Raw genomic sequence first — 20,875 nt, 5'->3', positions numbered from 1 at the left:
TAACAGTAAAAACTGTTAATATTAGAACAGCGATCGTTCTTTCTTCAAAGTTTTTATCGCACAAAAACATTCACTCTTTCGTTTCAATTGATGATTATTATCCTATGAACGAAGTGTCAAATTAGGGGTTAGCAAAATGTAAAAAAAATATTCGATTAAAAAAGATCAGTATGTAAAAATATTTATTTTAAAGAGTTTCATTAGTGATTAAATTTATTACATGGACTTCCATAACACCCTGTATATGATTGGCCCCTTTGATCTAAATTAGGTCACCGCTTTAATACAGAAAATAAACAATTAATTTTTATACCAAGTGATTGTAAATGTTTGTGATTTATTTTGTTACATTGGTAACAAATTTTAAGTTTTATGTCGACATACCCGATTTTCAAATTCAAATGTGTCAAAGCAAAAGTGAAATACAACAAAGTTTTGCCCCAATCATCTAGTCACTTGGTATATTTGAATTGATTCGAATATTTACACATGATTTCAGTTTAATAGAATTTGAACCCCAATTCGCACCAAAGACAAACTTACACCTTACACGACACAATTTTGTAAAATTTACACTAGGAAGTAGACTGATAGAAGATAGAAATGACTCGAGGTAACGATAAATCTCGAAACGAAGTGCAGTTTGAAGCACTTTTGAGGGATTAAATTTAATAAAGCCCGTTCAAATATCAAAGATCCACGACCTGTTGATTTATATTGTTAAAACAATAAATATCCCTATTTTCTTACATAATTAAAGACACGTTGGCACAACTGTACCTAACAACTATTTAATTGTCAAATTAACGCTCGATGTGAATTAAAAAAAAATGATATAATGCGGCAAACAAAAAGGAATTTTGCATAAATATTTGATTAAATTAATTAAATGTCATGAACTTTTTAAATTTTGTGGGTAACAACTAGCACTTGACAGCGTTCACCACAAAACTTAACGTTTGCGCCACTTTTTCTGGATCTTTGATATCTGAATAGACTTTAATTAGGTACCAGAAAGAAAGTTCAACAAATCTTATATCCAATGAAACTTTTTATTGTGTAGAAATACCGACGTAACGGTGGTGGGTGTACTAAGTAACATATTATTATTTATTAATTTCTACAATCCTATCCAAAATTTAAATTTTATTGCCTTGGTGTACATTACATCGACTCCAATTTCTATTTTGTCAGCCAGATTTAATATCTTGACCACGAAGAGCCCTCCGGATCCTACATTTCAATAAATCCACTTGAAATAAAATAGAGAAATGTACTAGCTTACACTTTATTTCTATGGCAGTATTTTCTTCTGATGCAGTTAGTAAATAACGCTCTCGTAAATAATCTGTTCTTTGAGCTTTCCTCATTTTTGGCCACAATTCTCTCACATCGCCATTAACAACCCTGTTAACACTCCACTTCAAACACTCGAGCGTGGTAATACCATATGACTCGAACAGAATCTCAATGTACTCGTCGAGTGGTAAAGTTTTCTGTTCGTAATACACTTTGCTTCCGGATGTTGGTACTGGTTGCGGTTGCTTTATTGTGACACGGACCTTTTCACAACGAGTAAAATATCTTTTGCAGCGTCTACTCCGGCTTTACTGCAAATAACGCCACTGCTTGGGGCTTTAATAGGAGTGGTAGCAGCTTTGATTCTCGTCGCCGTGATAATAGTCGTCGTGATACGTATGCGAGGTGGCGGCGAACGCGACGACAAAGACTACGACGACGGCGGTTTGTCGTCGTCGGGGCGGCGGTGCGTTGCCGGAAACGCAGACAAGGCCAGCACGGAACCCCTGAACAAGGACCTGAACGATAGCGTGGACAGCTTGGAGGAGAAGAATCCGGACATCATACCGCAGAACAACGGAGAAGATGACTACCAGGACGAAGAGCGCGCCTTCGAAAGGCTGAACAACGCTCCGGTGAGGGTCTACGGCAGGATGCACAGCCCCAACAACCAGACCAAGAATGGGACTTACGACACTTATTGCACCAAAACGGTAAGAAGAACAAAAGATCATCATCAACTTTTTCGTTGAAGGAAAACACGAAAAAACAGTTTTGTCAGATTCGAGCTTGGTGCTCGGTGGCTCTGTAGTCGCGCTTAAATCGTTTTTCCTCTCCTGTGGTGTCTGAACTCTTTGCGCTTCTCTAATCAATACAGCATCAATCCTATTCTTTTCAGAACGATGAAATAACATATGCTGAATTGTCTCTCACAAATCAACAGATGCCGCATGTCATCTACAACCAACAAGCCATACCGATGTCGGTGATACGTCGACAAGAGCCCACCGTATACGCGCAAATCGACATGAAACGCATCCCTCAATGTCTTCAGCCTCTGAGTCCGCCGCACCCTTCGTCTTTTCAAACTCTGCACCATCCGCATCTTCCCGCTTACATTCCGCGGCCCCTCCGGGAAGAGCAGCTGATTCACGAGAACGCCATCAGCGCCGAGACGCCCCTGATGAGTCCTCGCGACACCAGCGTAAGTAATGATCGGGCGAGTACCGCTCGTGCTCACAGTTCGGGTGGTTCGCAGGCCCTGCAACCGCTGCTCGAGGTCAGCAGCACGAGGACCCCCACGATGACCTCCACGCAGCCGAGAACGGTGACGGCGACTCGCTTTTGACCTAATTAAGGACGATTCCACTGAATTGACGTACTTGTAAATCAAAAGACGCAAGTTTGTTACTATAAACGTAAATGTGAGTGTTACCTTCACTGTGAGTGTGCGTGTTACAAATTTTACAAACGAATTTGAAAGGAAGCTTATGAAACTAGAGTTTATTGGATCTACGTTAATTTTCTATTAGATGAATATTTTGATATTTTTATAGTACTAAATACTTATATTAGTATGTTAATAAAGAAATGTTGCTTTATCATTTTTATTTCTCGTGTACATATGTTTACTTTTTGCGTTACGTTTTCGTTTCCAAATGTACATTTTATTTAAGACTTAAGTAAGAAATGCAAAGACAATTATTAAAAAAAAGATTGCGAGGACATCTCAATCCGAATTTTTCTATATATTCGCCTGTACATAATGAACTTTTATAGCTGTGACAACAAATCAATTATTTAATGAAAGTGTATTACTAAATATTTTATTATTACATACATCTATATTGACTTTGATTCGACTAGAGTTGTTATGGAAAATTCCCAATATTTGTTGTCTACAAGAAATTAATGTACCACCATACTGTACGTATTGTTGTGATTTCCTTTAAAAGAAATATTTTGCGTTTTGTGATATCTTAATTTAGTGTATCTTAATACTGCCATAATAAATGTAACTATTTTAGAATTTAAGTATTTCTTTGTAATCAAGAAATATTGGATACACCGTCCAATCGACTAAATATATTACAAAAAACAACTTCAACGAGTGTTGCATTTTATACCACATTAAAAAGAGATTATTGAATTTTAGCTCAGTATAACATTAAATGTGGATTTGTTTCAGTCCAATACAGTTTTTTGTAAATATGTAAATAATTGCTCAAATTCGATTATTCAGTTCTCATGAAATAAATGTTTAAAAAAATGGCCAAAACATCCTTTTCAAATCCTGCGTTATAATTTAATTACCTCATCTTGTATTAATATATTGACAATAACATGTGTTTGCGTTGTTTTCATTGAATTGTTTCTTGTTCAATTGGTATACTGGAGATGTAAAAATGAAATCAAAGTGGCCTTGTCGAACTTAAGTACATTCATTTAAAACATTCGTGTAGTGTTAATATAAATTTTTTGGATATGTATATAATATATTATGTGTTATATCATGTATGTAATTATTCATAAATTGTCTAAAAATATAATTAATTCAACAGAACATCTAGATCTTTACTTATCACACTTTTAGATTCCATTTATCAAGAATCTGGAAGCAACGCTACTTGTTAATTTAAATTAGGATGAATTTAACGCTTTCATTTCCAAGGAAAATAATTTGTACTAAATTACCAACACCAAATTTAATACGAATCCATAAATACTGATATTATTTAATTACTATCATCATTTTAGCAAAACCTGCGTATGTATAGTCTTATACCCGGGAAAAGCTTTAGGACAATTAAAAAAAAACATTTAAAGAAAAACTACTTAAATGACTTCCACTTAATATCAACTTTTGAAATTTACTTTAGTTTGCTTCTTATTTTTTAAATCAGAAAATAAATTTGTTTAATTTTTACAATTCTACCTACTTATTAGTTTGTTTACTAACTCTGACAGTAAAAATTAAATGTTTAAGAAAATTGAAAAATGTAAGGAAAATGCAGTAAAGATGGAAACTAAATCATATCATCTATTATTTATCTTGTACCATCTTCAAAAAATATAATCTGGAATGTACACAAGGTCAATGTCACCCAGCACATTCAGATAATAAATAAACAAAATATTTAATCTTCCCTGATCATTTTGTTACATGATTGCATAAAATATGCCACATCTGTGTCCTTCCATTTAATTTTACAATGATATATTTTTCTAAAACACCAAGATTAATAAATTGGATTATGGAAAAATTATATTAATAACAAAAATGATGAATAACATTTCATCAGCTGTTTGAGCCTTTCAAATGCTTGCAGATCAACTCTAAGTGCTTTAAGCGAGGTTGTAGCTCCTGCAATTTCATCAAACAGGTTTAAATACAACATTCAAACAAACACTCACTGCAAATAAAGGAATCAGCTTTTCACCTCCTTCTTCTTTGGTCAAAATAGTCAACAAATAAATTACTTTGTGCTGTAAATAAACTTAATAAATAAATGTACTGTGTGTGTGTGCTATTACTCACCCTTATAATTACTTCATTAATAAAAATACTTTGTACTTGGTTCCAAGGAATAAATAAATCCCTCTGACCTATGATATATTTGGACGTAACCTGGTACCCCAAGGAGTGCACCATAATTAAAGATTCTAAATGTTTATAATAAAGTGTACATATGAATATTAATCAGTAACCACAAACCTTCACGAACAACACCCATTAACAGATACAAGAAGACTATAACAATAATGGCAGTAACATACTTGGTTATGTCAAAATTATTTAATACGAAAAAATGTGTCAAAAATACAATCACGACGATCCATATTAAATGAACCGCGTTTCTCAATAAGGAAGATACGATTTTCTGTTCTAAACTGACGATAACGGACTTTCCTTGTTTGTCAATTCGCAAAACCGTATCGATACCTGACAGATTCTTGCAGCTGTGAGACAATTTTGGTTTACAAACAGAGTATTTGACCATATCGGCTGCATTTTAAGCAGTTTAGGTTAATTAGCGGCTTTGCATTTCGACTAGTACAAGGTTATGTTTATGGATTGACAATTGTCAACTGGACGTTAGGGAATTTGCGTGCGCGGCGAAAATCCCTAGACCAGCTGCGGGTAATTTAATTCTAAATTTATTTCGTCAGTTGTGCACCGTTTCGAAATTTGTTTAGAGTTTTAGGTTTGATTGGTAAGTTTCTTGGAGGTCTACGAAAGCGCTACTTTCCATTTCAGCCAGTAATTGGCGATGCAATGGTTGTTATATCGCCAAAAAAATGTTTGGTTTGAATTTGGCGCGATGGAATGCGCGTTGTCCTTGCGTTTGCCCTTGTGAACCCCGTTGAGCGTTGTTGTGAATTCAATATGGCGATAATTAGTGTTGTGTCCGTTTACGAAAATAAGTCATAAAATATCCAAGTTTACGAATAGATAATGAGTGTAGACCGATTTGTTAGGTAATTTGGAGATTTTTGTGCACTGCGGATCACGACTTGTATGCAATCCGGCCGGCACTGCACTCTTTGAATCAGCGTGTTTGCGTTCGGCTGTAAATTAATTAAAATTCGAATACAAAGGTTGTGATTGTAAACGAGACATATTAGAGGATCTTGTCAGTAGACAGGTTAGTGAATAACCTAAAGAAGAGGCGGTTTTTCGATTATATATAGCGCGGCGGCTCGATTGAGTCATCTCTTTGACATTGTGTTTATGCTTGCCTTAACACTGACTTTGCGGCGGTGTTTCAGGCGGAATGTGGGAAAATTACCAGTCCAGTGAGAAAGATTAATAAGAGGCAATCATGACTGACACAAGGAGGAGAGTGAAGCTGTACGCTTTGAACGCGGACAGGCAGTGGGATGACAGGGGCACGGGACACGTCTCCTCGTCGTATGTCGACCGCCTGAAAGGCATCTCTCTACTGGTGCGGGCAGAGAGCGATGGGTCTTTGCTCCTGGAATCGAAGATCCAACCCGACACTGCCTACCAGAAACAGCAAGACACCTTGATCGTGTGGTCAGAAGGCGACAATTTTGACCTGGCCTTGAGCTTCCAGGAGAAGGCCGGTTGCGATGAAATTTGGGAGAAGATCTGTCAGGTTCAAGGCAAAGACCCATCGGTCGAAATCACCCAGGACATCGTGGAGGAGTCTGAAGATGAGCGTTTCGACGAGATGTCCGACTCGGCTCCCCCCATCGAGCTGCCAAACTGTGAACTCAGCCGCCTGGAGGACATTAGTGAATTAATAAGTAATTGTTTGAGTTCGCAAATACGGAAAGAAAAATTATCGGCCGCTATCGAGAGTGACGGTTACATTCGTAAACTAATCAATGTGTTTCACATGTGCGAAGACCTTGAAAACATCGAGGGCCTGCACCACTTGTACGACATATTCAAAAACATATTTCTCTTGAACAAGAACGCGCTGTTCGAGGTTATGTTCAGTGACGAGTTGATATTCGACGTTGTCGGGTGTTTAGAGTACGATCCCGCGTCCCCCACGCAGAAGCATCACAGAGAGTATCTGAAGCAGCAAGCCATGTTTCGGGAGGCAATCCCCATCAAGAACGCCGAGTTGCTATCGAAGATCCACCAGACGTTCCGAGTGCAGTACATCCAGGACGTCGTGTTACCCACACCATCAGTTTTCGAGGAGAACATGTTATCAACTTTGAGTAGTTTTATATTTTTTAATAAAGTTGAAATAGTGTCGTTAGTTCAAGAAGATGAGAGGTTTCTCACCGAACTGTTTACCATGTTGACGGACGTCAACACGCCCGACTCTAAAAGGAGGGACTTAGTTTTGTTTTTAAAGGAATTTTGCAATTATTCACAAAACTTGCAACCGCAAGCCAAGGAGACGTTTTACAAGACGCTAACGACGCTGGGGATATTGCCAGCGTTAGAGATTACACTGGCTATGGACGACCAAAAGACCAAGACTGCCTCCATCGATATACTCACGTACATTGTGGAATTTTCACCATCTGTTGTCAGAGAATATACGTTGCAGCAAGCGAACAATACTGAAGAGGTAAGTGCCTTTATCAAAAAATGTAAATTTTATTTTTATTATTGTTACGTAACGCGCTTATCAAAGTTCATGTTTTTGTTATTTATTGATTACTCACACATTGTAACACAGATATCGTCATTTCGATCGACGTGCCACATTTATTCATAAAGAAATCATTCTTAAAAGTAGAAGGAGCAAGCAAGCTCTACAAAATTAAACGTTTGTTTTAAGACTAATTAATCAACAAGAAAATTGAAAATGTAAAGCGTCTACAATAAATTGTTTAAAAAATTTGCTACTTTTCACGTGTGGCACACGTAAATATCATTACTCACTTTGTATACAAAATAATCTTGTGGTTTATCGTAAAAATCAACACTTGTTTTCACAATAAATATTATTATGTAAAGTGACCTTATTCATTTTGATATAACGCTATAACTCCAAATGAATTATTTAATTGTACGTCGTAAGATTATTTCTCCGTATTACGATATTAACGTAGTTCTAAAAATGATGATTGAAATTGTCGTACGCAAAGGATGACGTCCAAACATTATATTTAATTAGAATAATAAAGGATGTTTTGCACATTGTATATAAACATTCAATTAAACCATTGTGCTAAACCGTTGTGGTGTACTGTTAAGTTCGTCATAACAATTGAAGAAAATTGCGGTTGTTTTTACATGGTATCATAAAAGCGTTTTTTTACTTATCAAACTGACTATCACGTTAGTGTAAATACTCGTACAAACCGTCTCGTCTAGTCGAATTGTTTTTATAAACTGTAAATAAACAACACGACCGTCAATTAATACTCCTAAGATTTAAAGTTTCAATTGGTAAATAAAAAAATCTAATAAGACGGCTAGAATTGTATTCGTGTTTTGTTTTGAGGATCAAGAACTCCTTTACTGTAGTTTAGTGTATCCTATATCTCTACACCGTGTGAAGGACATATGAAAAAAATGATAATTTATAATAAAAAAATTACTTATGTAGAAGGAATTAGCACTTTTAGTTCTAGTTGGACTCACCCTTTTTTTACCACCCCAGTAATTTATTGTGCCAATGAGGATGGTTAATGATGTGTAATAACAAAATAATAAAATACAATCTAAATCTGATAATCCACAGATCAAATTTCAGAGAACTAATTGATGAATTCCTGTTGCCAAAGTGATTCAGTTCTTTCAAAGAAACAAGTACATCATTAATTCATTACGCATTAATTTATTAATTTGTATGTAAGTGCATACATACAATGGTACAAAATTGATGAAAACTGGTGAGGTTGTTAGCTTCGTCGTTCTTATGTCCGAAAAATTAACCAAATCGTTAATGAATTACATATTACGATTTTAACTTTACACGTGTTTTTTTTGGAAAACACGATTTTATTGATTATAATAGCTAAAAATATATTGAAGAAGTTTTCACATCTCCGTTTATGGAAAATTAATTATAATTCATGAAAATTTCGTTCACAGACTGTGGAACACGTGAAACGAACCTATAACCAGTGGAATCACATTTAAGCCATTTTTGTTTTCTTTGTTCTCATTTAGAGATAGTTACATGTTGTGGTCACAACAAATTTCAAACTATGCAAATAACGTTTCTATGCATAACTGTCAACCCGTGAAAAGTGTTAGAGTATTCTCACGTTCAAGTCTTTCCAGAGAGACTCCAATGTCAACGTTAATATGATATATTATACAGGGTGAAAGAGTGAGTGAAAATGTTTTTGTGCGACTATTTCATTCATAGTTGTTTCAACCAATCATATTCCGTCACTCAACTATGGAATACAAAATTTCAACTGGAAAAATTGACCTAATCAAAGTTTTGCCAGACCCTATGGCCTATGAAATCGCGAAGATAGAGGTATGGTCCAATGAAATCGCGAAGCTAGAGGGTTTTCAGATGGCAACATTTTTGTAATAGGAACAGGTTTAATATGACAATCGAATAAAAAGTCAAAAATTTGTCTAAAATGAATGCACAGAAACGTTTTTATTCATGAAATAGTACTCCGAATACCAATTCTCGTACAATCTGAAAATTTTTCCGACAAAATTTCACCACTTATGATATTATACGGGGTCATTATAAATGATTGTACCATCGTAGTGCGCTATGCTGTAGGTGCTCCGCTACGCCCACTAGTTGTTACAAACATTTATAATGACCCCGTATATGTATGATAAAAACTTTACAGCTTTTTTGAAGAAAGAAAGATCGTTGTTCCAATACTAGCAGTTTTTACTATTTTTCATTGGAGTATTTTGATCGAGTAATTTTTTTTTCGCGCTTCGTTATTAATGGATGTGTAAACACATGAGCGGTTATGAATTTTAGGGTTCAAATTATCTTTAAATTTAACTCTATTTCGAAGAATTTACGTAAAAAGAATTATAGATTAAAAAAATGTTTATTTTAACGAGTCCTATTTATTGGTGGTTAAATTTATTACCTGGACATCCATAACGCCCGATATACCTATAATACATTCTTCTTTTTTCCATATTTAAATCACATTTTTTAATTTGCGTCGATGAATAATGCTGCTAATATTAAAATTAATATACGGTGCGATCAATTAAAAAATAAATCGAGTCGGCGTGTTACCTATGGCAACCCATGCTATAGCATAGGCTCCAAAGCAAATTCGATTTATTTTTTAAATGATCGCTCGGTATTATTAACCCAACAAGTCCAAACCCCAAGCACCAAGATTAAATCCCGAGGAATTTGAAGATGCAATGACTATAATAACAGTTTTCTCAACCGTGAAAAAAATTTTTCAAACTTACCTGGCTATTGGTAAGGACAGTCGTTGACCAAAATAAAATAGGACAAAGTAAATTTCGATTGTGTAATTCGATATTTTTGCGAAATCCATCTCTTAGGAAACAAAAGTGTCAAAAATAAAAATACAATTCTGATAAGTGTCATCATTCGACAATATTTCAAAAACTCACAATCATTCAATTGAACAAAGTGACAGTGACGAGATGACAACTGAAAAACCACAACCTAACTTTTTGTAAATCAATCGTCAAGTCAAATCAAGTTGTAATCTGACACATACGCCTCAGTTACACTACACAAATCTTTGAATTGTGTCTAAGGTAACACTTTGTCCTATTTTATTTTGGTTAACGACTGTACATTTCATAATTTTTTGATAATTTTTCACTTACAAACAAAGCCAAAAAAAAGTCAAATTCTGATTTTTATACTAACCTGCCCAGATTCACTTCCTATAATTATTTACGAAATCTACGGAAAAAAATACCAATTAGATTTTGAATTAAACGCAGTTTTACATTTCAACTTTCAAAATCATTTTTATTTATGACCTGCTACTTGTGCTATCGTAAATTTAGGTGACAATGGAAACTGTCAATTTTATGGCAAAAAGGTTTCAAACGGTCGGCTATACCTTTATTGGGAAATTATACCATTGTACCGTAATCACCCGTCTGGTATACGTTTAAATAAAAAAGCGAATTATTTAGCTAACCAAGTCAAAATTTGTAATTGTGCCACCAGGGTTTGATTTATTAACAAAAAAATTTTTAAAAATTCTCAAATAAACCTTCTCAATAATTAGTCAGGTATATAAAATTTCGCCAATTTTATTTAATTAGAAGTCGCGATTTCTCGCGTGCGCGTATACGATGCCCCACCCGGTATGTCAAATGTGTGAAAATTGCTTTTTATAAATTGTTAGATTGTTGAGAGTTGCCTTTTTCTATAAATTTACGAATTAAAGTTTGAATTGTGTTTGTAGTAATTCAGTAATTGGTAATACTTGCCTAATAAATAAAGCAAATTTACACACATTAAAATCTCTGAAAAATACATCGATAAAATCCAGCTATCAGCACGGGTTTTGTTACATGTTTCTAAGTAACAACAAATAAAAGATAGGTTTACAATATGACAATCTAGCCAAAATTGTGCTCACTACCGGTACGCTTTTTTTTTAATAGAAGTGTACATTTAAACATCCTCGATAAGGTAATAAGTAGTGAACGCGCCATTTTCGGCACACCTGTATATGAACAAGAAACAACTCAAGGCCGTAAAATAAAATAAAAGCGACTAACCCCTCGACGCTAAAAAACGCTCGAAGATAAAATACAATTTTATCGTCTTGTATAATAAATACATAACTATTATTTAAAGAGGAATTTAAAACATTAATTTGGATTTCTTTAAAATCTAGCTCCAATTGCAAACTTTTTACTCGCAACCGAAATTCCGGCTTTTAAAAAAAAAAATTTCTCCTTGCAATTCTTTATTTCCTCCTTTTTTTCCGTCATTAAATGTTGCTGGCAAATATTAAAAAACTATAGTCCAATAAAAAAATTTCATTGATATGTAATACATATTTAACAATTGAAAACACCACAAATTTAAATTTATTAAAGTAAGAAATGAAACAAACCCATTCAGTCATTTTATGCAACAAAGGTCAAATCACGATTTGAAAAGATATAATTAATAATGTTTTTCACTAAGCAACATATTTACCGCGTGTGGGCCAGAATCAATAATAATTACTGTACATAATAACGATTCATGTGCAGGATGAACAGGATGTAGCGAACGACCTGGCTAAAGGACAACAGGAAACCTTTTCAAAATTAGGTTACAAGTCGACATTAGCATAAATTACTCCGAATCCACATTAATTTACATCAGACGTGCATAACTTAAAACCAGATGAACTACCTTGAAACAGTAACTTAAAGATACAACATAAGCGTGCAGAACTACACACACCACAATAATTGTTGCGATTGGAGTTATAGTACCGGAAAATTTCAAACCAGGATTGAAATAACTTTGTGTTGGCATTACAATCACACAGAACAAAAATCATTAATTAAATAGTTTGGTTGCTAGGATCGACCTTCATTACTATGCAAACTGGGTTCGTTGACACTTTAAAGGCTTCAATGCGTTTTTAATACGTGTTTATATTTTTTTTGGTTGTTGTCGATCGAAAAATGTACCAAGTTCAAGGAAAGAAGATAATGCGGTGAAAGTTGTCAAATGATCACGTTGTTGAGGAAATTGGGATCGAACGTGTTAGATCTAAAAAATAAATGCACAAAAATGTGAAAAATTCTAACCGAACACATCTGCCAACTTACGTTAACGTTTAAAATACGCACAGTTAACGTATAGTCCTACAGAAACTCTAGTGGAATTCGACTTTGGTTGTAAATTTACCAACAACAACCGAAGAATAAGATTTTATTATCAAGTAATAACCTTTGTCATAAATACAACTACGACTACCTGTAACATCCCTGCTTGAAGCGAACATTGCGAACCCCAAACTGACAACCCTCATTAGCATTTATTAGTAGGATTATTGCTGCAGCATAAAATTCTATTTTTCAAGTGACAAACATAAATTTACGACCAAAGTCGGGTTCCACTAGAGTTTCTGTAGGACTATACACGTTAATCTAAAATGTATTAGGATCCAACATGTGTTGCAAACTATACGTTTGAATTCATAGTTGTAGTGAGAAAAATTTGCAGTTTTTACGTAATGATAATATTGTCGTGTTGACACGAAACTGGCGCCGCAGTTAGCACGTAAGTGCGAATTAATTTAGAATGAGATATAAATTAAATGGTGAAAAGTCGCCAGATACTGTTGATGAATTGTTGGACGCGGTTCGCGAAACGCGTTGATGCAATCAACAGTTTATTTTACTTGTAAAATATATTACTAATGTCATTAAATATGAATCCAGAAGTGAATGTGGTCACAAGAAATATATTAAATGAAAGTTCCAATTTGTCCAGTTTCGCTTTTTGTTTCTTCCCATTATGTATGTGGTATGGCTTCCATAAAAAAAAACACAATTACAAAGTGAAGGTTGACATCGTGATAAAGATTGCGACAGTTTTGAATTTAATTAAATGATTGGAGATACATGTTATACATATAGTCGTTTGTGTATACTGGAATAAGAATTGAATGCGAAAACGCGCCAGCATCAGAATTATCTATAAAGCTTGTTAGAAAATGAGAGAGACTCTCGATCAGGACCAATGAATGATCAGGATCATAGTCTGTCTTTGTCAGATCCTGATCGTTCATTGGTCCTCTCTCATTTTGTAACAAATTTTCTACAAAATTTAGCATCGTGTCATACAGCCTTAATACTAGTGTGAAAAGTGCATAATTATCATGTTAAAAGCATCATATAAAAATGTAGCGTATCCTTGAGTAATTAGTTGTGTAACAACTATGGCAAAGTACGTCAGATTCTGAATTCGTAATCAAACCAAGTAATAAATTATTCTAACTAAGGTAATGAAAGTTTGTTTTTATTGTTTGTTTGCAAACAACGCTCTGAATTATTAATGTGTTTCCAAGATTTCAATAAAGTTTGATTTGGTTGTTTATCTTATAAATTTCTCTTCTCACTGGTACGAAAAGAAAACTTGTTTTCGTACTTGTGCGTTAAAGGGCTGTTTTTCAAAGTAAAATGACAATCGAAAAGTATGACGGTTCCATCGTGACTGAGATATAGAAATGATTTATGCAATACGTCTGTATAAAGCATTACTTTTTTTGCAAGTAGGAAATTTACACGCACAATTAATAAGAAAAAAATAAACTTGACGAGATGGATTATTGTCACTGCGTAACTTAGGTAACCACCTAAAAGTCAAAAGCTGTCCATGTTGAGGTGTGCACGTTAGTTCCTTTACAATTATTTCCATAAAATGATTGAATACGGTGGTGAAAGTGATAATGAAGCGCTGTCAAGTATTTTACCAGAAGTTCATTTTGTATTTTCTGTATTCTGTAGCAAATCGAGCAAGAAACGTGCAAGTATACGAAAGTGTGGAACAAGATTCTCCAAATTGTAAAATAATAGTATATTATATGGCGAAAGACTAAAGTGCATCTGTCCATCCGGAGTGTAAATTTATTGCACGAGCGCAGCGAGGGCAATAAGTACACGAGGGATGAAAATGCACTTTATAGTTCCGTGGTATAGATGCTATATTTTGCACGACCTAATGCGTCTAATCGTAAAAGAGACGTTGTTATTCAATAGAGGTGGTAACATGAATGTAAATATTAATATGAAATAAATATTTTGTACTGTATTAATTTTCCTATTCATAAATTACTTTATTGTTGTTTTGACACATCATGTCAACGTAACAATGTCACTATCAATAAAGTAACTTAATCGGTTATAATCCCAACGGACCACCAGTTGTACTACTTTATTCCTCCTTTTTGTGGGACTAAAATAACGCTTTATGCAACGCCCGTTTTGATACATTGTTACTTAAGTGTGTAATTGGTTGAATGTTGAATTTTATGTGTATTATTTTTAGGACCAAATGCTGCTTAACATAATCATAGAGCAGATGATCTGCGACACAGATCCCGAATTGGGAGGAGCGGTGCAGCTCATGGGCGTGTTGAGAATTCTGTTGGACCCCGAGAACATGTTGGCTTCCGTTAATAAATCGGAGAAGACGGATTTTCTCAATTTCTTCTACAAACATAGCGTCCAAATTTTAATAGGTAAAGATTGTCAGCAGCTCTTTAAACGTTCGACAGTAATTATCATTTCAGCTCCTCTTTTGGAAAACACGGCACACGACGAACCTCAAAAAGAGGATTACCGAAGCGTACAATTGTTGGGATTAATTTTAGAATTGTTATCTTTCTGCGTAGAACATCACACGTATCACATAAAGAATTGCATCCTTAACAAGGACTTGCTGCGTCGGATATTGGTACTGATGAAGTCGACTCACAAGTTTCTGGTTTTGTGCGCCCTAAGGTTTATGCGAAAATTAATAGCTCTGAAGGACGAATTTTACAATAGGTACATTATCAAAGGTAACCTTTTCTCTCCCGTTGTGGACGCGTTCGTTCGAAACAAAGGTCGATACAACTTGCTGGACTCGGCCATCATCGAAATGTTTGAATTCATCAAACTCGAAGACATCAAGACGCTTTGTTCGCACGTTGTGGAGAATTACGGAAAGTCGCTGGACAATATTTGTTATGTACAAACGTTCAAGGCGCTGAAGTTGAGGTACGATCAGCACCAGGACAAGTTGAAGGACAGGGAGAGAAACAGTTTGGACGGGTGAGTCGTTTTGGTTTTTTTTTTTTTTTAATTAATATTACTTTTTTTTAAATCAGGGTTCCGTCAATATTGAGGAACAGTCGATATCGAAGGGATCAGCGTCAGATGGAAGAGGAGGAAGAGATGTGGTTCAACGAGGATGACGATTTCGACGAAGCGGAGTCAGTGTTGCCTAGTACCAATGACATTTTAACGAAAAAGATCGACACCGACTTGGACAGTATAGGGAAAATAATCGACAAGAAACCGGAGGCTAATGGGCCCAAGATAAATAATAATTCGTCGCAAAAGCCGACCGTGCTTAATAACAACGCCAACGCGGGAGTGCAGCAGCCAGCGACACCTATACCAAATGAGGCCAAGTCGCAACTATTCAAAAGAGTAAGCTGCACAATAGTTACAATAAGTGTCAGTGCTACCATCATCTAGGTGTCATTTTCTAATGTATGTTCGAAAATATCTGTTGTCAAGTGGAGTGGTGCTCGTTTCGGTTAGCATACGGCGTTGTTCCATAAACTGTCAAACTATAGACGTCAAATGTCATTTATTTAGTGGACAAGCAGTGGTGTGAATGTTTTGTTGTTGCAAAAAACAGTTCGTTGAATAATGAACGATTGTTTTTCTGGTTTTCTAAGTGCGACACCTTTTTTGACTTTAAATTAATAATTTAATATACATTAAAATCATGTAGACGCGAGGGAAAGAGTCACTTTCGATTCCCGATCCATCCACAAAATCCCATAGAATGAGGATGGCACCACTGAACGAAAAGTTGGTGGGGTAAAGAGCACCATATACTGTCAGATTTATCTTCAGATGGGTCTGGGCAAATGAAATGTCGTACCGTTTATGGACATTGAACCTGCGGACCGGATCCAACGTTCGGATGTGGTCTGTGTGGTGAGGCATCCTCGCAGACAAACCTCTGAACTGATCGTCTATGGTGGCCTTAAGAGCTCTAGTTTTGATTGTTACTAGCTTCAGCTCATACATAAACTAACTTCACGTTGGTCCTCTAGTTCTTATTTCTAGGCTCCACAAAGTGAAAAGGAAGTCTGAAGGAATACCAGCTGAAAAAAGGACCTACAAAAGAGAAAACCACGGTCTGCTTGACTACAAGTTTTTTTTTAACGCCCGTTATGATCCTTGATATGCAACCATAAATGCATCAGACTCCGTTTCTCGCAAATTGTCAGTGATAGATAAATTCATCCTGACCTAAATTTAATGATCCCATATCTTACAAATTATTCCAACCGTAATTTCCAACAACCCATATCACCTCTTCCAGTGTCCTTTGGCGTATCGCAAGGTTCCATCATCGGCCCCACTATTTTCTAAATTTGCTGCGTTTCATGGCTCCAATTTAATCCCACACACCGATTACGGAACTTATTTTTGAATACATCTCGCGAGGACTCGGAAATAAAAAGACATTTGATAAATATTTATATTTGAATATAAGCTCGTGATTTTGTAAGCACTTGTAAAAGAAAAGTTGTATTGACGCCGAGTGTGTACATTTGACGAAATAAATTTGTTTCAGGGCTTGGTGGATTACGAAGGAGGAGATTCAGACGAAGAGGACGAGGAGAACGGCGACGTAAATAAAAGGCCGAGGCTGTCATAGTCGAGCTATCAAACTTCAGGTGAGTGCGGCACAAACTGGAGTGACGTGCGACCAAGTGTGATCTCATAGTGATGTGTGTGAATGTATGAACGGTCAATTATTGAAACCGGTGCTGTGTTTCTCAATACAGTTCAAAAATAATCCAAGTTGTGAAACAGATAACGTTAATAAGTATATCAAAAGACGGAGTGGTTTGTTCTGATCAAGAATGAACTGTTCCAACACAAACATTGTCTTACCACAGCCGCGCGGCTGTCAAAAGCACAACTTTTTTAACTTCCTTTTGTATAAAATTCCTGGGTTGTATTGTACAATTTGCAAATCAGCAGATTTAAAAAATGAAAGTAATTCAATTCCATGTACATGATGAATTAGGGTTTTTCTAAAAAATCTAGTTATTTATGAAACATATTTCCTGTCTCTTGAAATAAAAAGTTATATTTTTATGGAAAATGCTGTAAATAATTTCGTCAGGTTTTATGTCAAAATTTGAAAGTTTTAAGGGACGAAACGAGTCTTTTATCTTTGGTTCGTACGTTACGAACGTTGGCCGTGTAGTTTACTTCAAACTTATCATACATTTTTCTGCTCGGAAATTGTGTGGCAATTTAGAAATAAATGACGTTTCTAATACACAATCAAAGATAAATAACGATTATGATGGTATTCATAATGTTATTGCATAAGTTCTAGAGAACGATGTGAATTTAAATGTAGACTAAGTTATTATATCTAGATAGTAGATAGCATATAGTATCGAATATATCGTCTAAAAAAAGTGCGTGTAGTGTCATTGGAGTGCTTAGATTGTATAATACTTCGTACTGTTATGTCGTCAGGTTCGCTATTTTTTAAATTGTGATATCACCTAATACTAAGTTAATAGTTTTCTTTTTAGTTTAACACTAAAAGAGGTACGTTTATTTAAAAAGGTAAAATTTAGTTCATTATGTGTTGGTGTAAAAATAAATCTATGAATTGTAATTATTATTAATTCCATAGAATGTGGCAGTATGAAGTTTAAAGATTAGACTAAATCAATATTTTATTCTTAACTTTAATTTTGTAATTATTGTGATGAATAAATTATGTTTATTCCTATTTAAAATTTTATTTTGTCCATTTTTCTTAATCTGCATTACTTAATGATAGAGGCACACGATTCATTTGTCCGTCAGTATTGCATGTAGAAAATGGTTCGAACACAAAACTCGTTCCTCATTTCGTAATGTGGATATATCAAACATCTCTGTACATACTACTGATATTTTAATTTCGTATGTTCGCTCAACTACATCTTACAGTTAAACATCTCATCAAACTATTAGATTAAGCTCTAGTAACATAAGAACAACATCCGGCGTACAAGAGACGAGCGAATATATTCTTCCCAACACCCGAATCCGGAAGTTGCACGAACCCCGCCGTTCCTGCAGCTTCCGCTCACTTCCACCATTTATTACGCAAGATGGCAGCCTTATGATATTTTTTATACAAGCCGTGTATAAGTTTTTTAAAAACAACAAAAGCCATTTTCTATTTATCCTTTTAATTTGTAATAAATTAATGTTTTTAAAAGAAATTGTAAAAATGTACTCGTTATATTTAGGTAATAAATATAAGTGAAAAGGAGTTATATTTTGTTCGCCACCACCTCGGTCTTCAGCCTCCCGGCCAGGGCCTTGCGGAGCTGTAGCTGCTGAGGCTCGATCGTCGCCTTCTCGCCGGACAACACCGCCTCGGCTGCTTTGGCCGACTTGGGGCGGATCTTGCTCTTGTCCTTCGAAGTGCTTTCGGCCCCCAAGTGTTTCTTTCGCACTTCTTTCTTCAACGCCACTAGTTTGTCTCTCTGGGCGCGCAGATACTCTTGACGCTTCATCAGCTCCACGGCGTTGATCTGTCAAACGATCCAAGTCAAAAAATAAAATCTACTAAAAAATACATACTAAGCATTTTAAATGGCAAAGGGCATCTTGAAAACTAAAAGATACAGCGAGAATTTTTCGAAAATTCATTTTTACGCCACAAGAGTAAACAATGAAAAAGTAAAATTCATCAAAATGGTGTGTTATATGATGGGATTAAAATCATCTTTTCATCACGTGTGTAAGTCTACTGCGTGCAGCGAGGGCAATAATTACACGAGGCGTGAAAAGACACTCAGACATTTTAATGTTTTGCCCAAAAAGTTTGTACCTCAGTATTGGCCGGCTTTTTGTCGTAATTAATTTCAGCGGTTGTTTCTGTTTTGACCGCGTCTGTCTTTTTCTTGTCATTTTCACTTTCCACTTTCACCGGTGAAGTTTTCTCTGAAAGTTAGTTGACAGTCAGCGACCTCAAACAACCCCGAACAAACCTTTCGTCTCTTTTAAAGTCTTCTCGAGGATCTGCCGTTCTTCTTGAATGTATTGCACCTGATCCTCGCCAGATGACGCTTCTTCTTTGGGAAAATTCCTAAAACGAGGTAAATTAACTCAAATTGTGGAAACCCAACCGGATTAACTTGGCAACTTCGTCCATGATCTCTTTCTCGAAAGTGGAAGATTTTTCGATGGTGACCGAAGCTTCCACTTTGCCCTTTTTCTGCGGAACGAACGACTCCGGAGTGATTCCGTATTTCTGTTCGATCAGTTCCAACGCTTGCAGCTGAAGCTCCACGTTTCTTTGCGTCATCATCCTCTTGAACATTTCGTAGTCGTTGGCGGCCCAGATTTGTTCGAAGATGTTCTTCAACGGTAACGATCTTAGTGATGAATAATTAAGACAAATCAAATATTTACGTGGTTGAAATTGATTGGGTACGTGTGCCCTTTGTTGCAGGCGTCCTCGAACTGTTCGGGAGTGATCCCGATGTCTTCCATGAAGTTTCCCAACATAAAATCGACCTGTTTTGCGTTACGTTGCTGCTAAGATCTCAAAAACTCACCAGATTTTTGAATTCGTCAAATATGATCTTGTATTCGCCATTTTCGGTGACATTGGGTTCGAAGACTGCAACGTTAACACTTGAGTGACGGATTATTGTCTGCGAAAAAGTACATACTTAGCGACTTTTCCTCGATGAAGCTGTCCAATGGCGCACTCCAGATCGGCCCGTTTAAGAAGGCCACCAAAGAGTCGAACACCCAAGAGTTTTCGTCTTCCATTTGTGACGTTCCTTCTGTTCTTCTTCAAACACCAATTAAAAGTGATATGTTGCACGCGAAACGATAAATTCGAGTTTACTGCAGGTCATTTTTGTGTTCATCCATGTATCCATGGAAACTAAATATCAAAACCATGGTGCGTCTCGTTACTATTGTTGTTGCTGCCACGTTTATTGTAAATAACGTCCTATGACAGGAGAAATTAACGAATAAATACCGAACAAAGTAAAGAACAAAAATATTTTGAGACGTTTTTATCCTAAAGTTAACATGTCTCGAGGGATGATTTGTCTTTGAATAAAAAAAAATATATAGAAGGCTAACAAGTTGCTTTGTGAATTTAGACGGAACTTAGAAATTATAAAAGAGACAGAGTAAATGGAACTTCAGTTAATCCAAACTTTGTTTCTTCTGAAGAAATTAAGAAACATACATTTTTAAAAGAACAGACACTGGACATGTGTTTATGGAAAATTTACTACCGTGAGATCATTTAAATTTATAATTAAAGTAGGCTATGACTTTTAAATTAGATTGGCAACTCTGTTTTTTTAATTTAAAAGAACTGCACTAGTAAATAATACAGTTCTATTGACA

General features: G+C 35.5%; 4 protein-coding genes across 9 annotated transcripts in view; 2 read left to right on the top strand and 2 right to left on the bottom strand.

The window, feature by feature from the left end:
• The window catches only part of LOC138124486 (protein turtle homolog B-like), a 272,071-nt gene extending 268,209 nt beyond the window's left edge, over positions 1-3,862 (top strand). For 3 of the 4 annotated variants that reach the window (XM_069039530.1, XM_069039529.1, XM_069039527.1), the window contains 3 exons: positions 1,594-2,012; positions 2,198-2,503; positions 2,558-3,862. In XM_069039530.1, coding sequence (XP_068895631.1) covers positions 1,594-2,012; positions 2,198-2,503; positions 2,558-2,647 — 815 coding nt within the window. In that variant the 3' untranslated portion in view covers positions 2,648-3,862. The remainder of the gene's footprint in view (positions 1-1,593; positions 2,013-2,197; positions 2,504-2,557) is intronic. The other variant, XM_069039528.1, reaches the window with a different exon arrangement.
• A 471-nt stretch (positions 3,863-4,333) lies between these two features.
• On the bottom strand, positions 4,334-5,400 carry LOC138124490 (phosphatidylinositol N-acetylglucosaminyltransferase subunit H-like). 2 transcript variants are annotated; one of them, XM_069039536.1, is made up of 5 exons: positions 5,015-5,400; positions 4,838-4,962; positions 4,714-4,785; positions 4,576-4,663; positions 4,334-4,524 (listed from the first exon to the last, which is right to left on the bottom strand). In XM_069039536.1, the coding sequence occupies exons 1-4, from the start codon at positions 5,298-5,300 to the stop codon at positions 4,598-4,600; spliced, it is 549 nt and encodes a 182-aa protein (XP_068895637.1). In that variant the 5' UTR covers positions 5,301-5,400; the 3' UTR covers positions 4,334-4,524; positions 4,576-4,597. The 2 variants fall into 2 exon arrangements, with proteins under 2 accessions (XP_068895637.1, XP_068895636.1); XM_069039535.1 differs by having other exon boundaries at positions 4,334-4,663.
• Positions 5,401-5,644: 244 nt separating this feature from the next.
• On the top strand, positions 5,645-18,240 carry flfl (serine/threonine-protein phosphatase 4 regulatory subunit 3 flfl). Of its 2 annotated transcripts, none has more exons than XM_069039532.1 (6): positions 5,645-5,778; positions 6,070-7,355; positions 14,736-14,928; positions 14,980-15,502; positions 15,559-15,883; positions 17,049-18,240. In XM_069039532.1, the coding sequence occupies exons 2-6, from the start codon at positions 6,123-6,125 to the stop codon at positions 17,130-17,132; spliced, it is 2,358 nt and encodes a 785-aa protein (XP_068895633.1). In that variant the 5' UTR covers positions 5,645-5,778; positions 6,070-6,122; the 3' UTR covers positions 17,133-18,240. The 2 variants fall into 2 exon arrangements, with proteins under 2 accessions (XP_068895633.1, XP_068895632.1); XM_069039531.1 differs by having other exon boundaries at positions 5,652-5,945.
• A 156-nt stretch (positions 18,241-18,396) lies between these two features.
• On the bottom strand, positions 18,397-20,605 carry LOC138124488 (cilia- and flagella-associated protein 36). Its single transcript, XM_069039533.1, has 7 exons — positions 20,176-20,605; positions 20,059-20,123; positions 19,913-20,017; positions 19,636-19,859; positions 19,489-19,586; positions 19,329-19,441; positions 18,397-19,029 (listed from the first exon to the last, which is right to left on the bottom strand). The coding sequence occupies exons 1-7, from the start codon at positions 20,276-20,278 to the stop codon at positions 18,766-18,768; spliced, it is 972 nt and encodes a 323-aa protein (XP_068895634.1). The 5' UTR covers positions 20,279-20,605; the 3' UTR covers positions 18,397-18,765.
• Between the last annotated feature and the right edge of the window lie 270 nt (positions 20,606-20,875).

Source organism: Tenebrio molitor, chromosome 2 (genome assembly GCF_963966145.1).
Source record: "Tenebrio molitor chromosome 2, icTenMoli1.1, whole genome shotgun sequence".
NCBI classification, from domain to species: Eukaryota; Metazoa; Arthropoda; class Insecta; order Coleoptera; family Tenebrionidae; genus Tenebrio; species Tenebrio molitor.
Note: the sequence above shows the minus strand (reverse complement) of the source record. Positions and strands in the feature narration are given on the sequence as shown.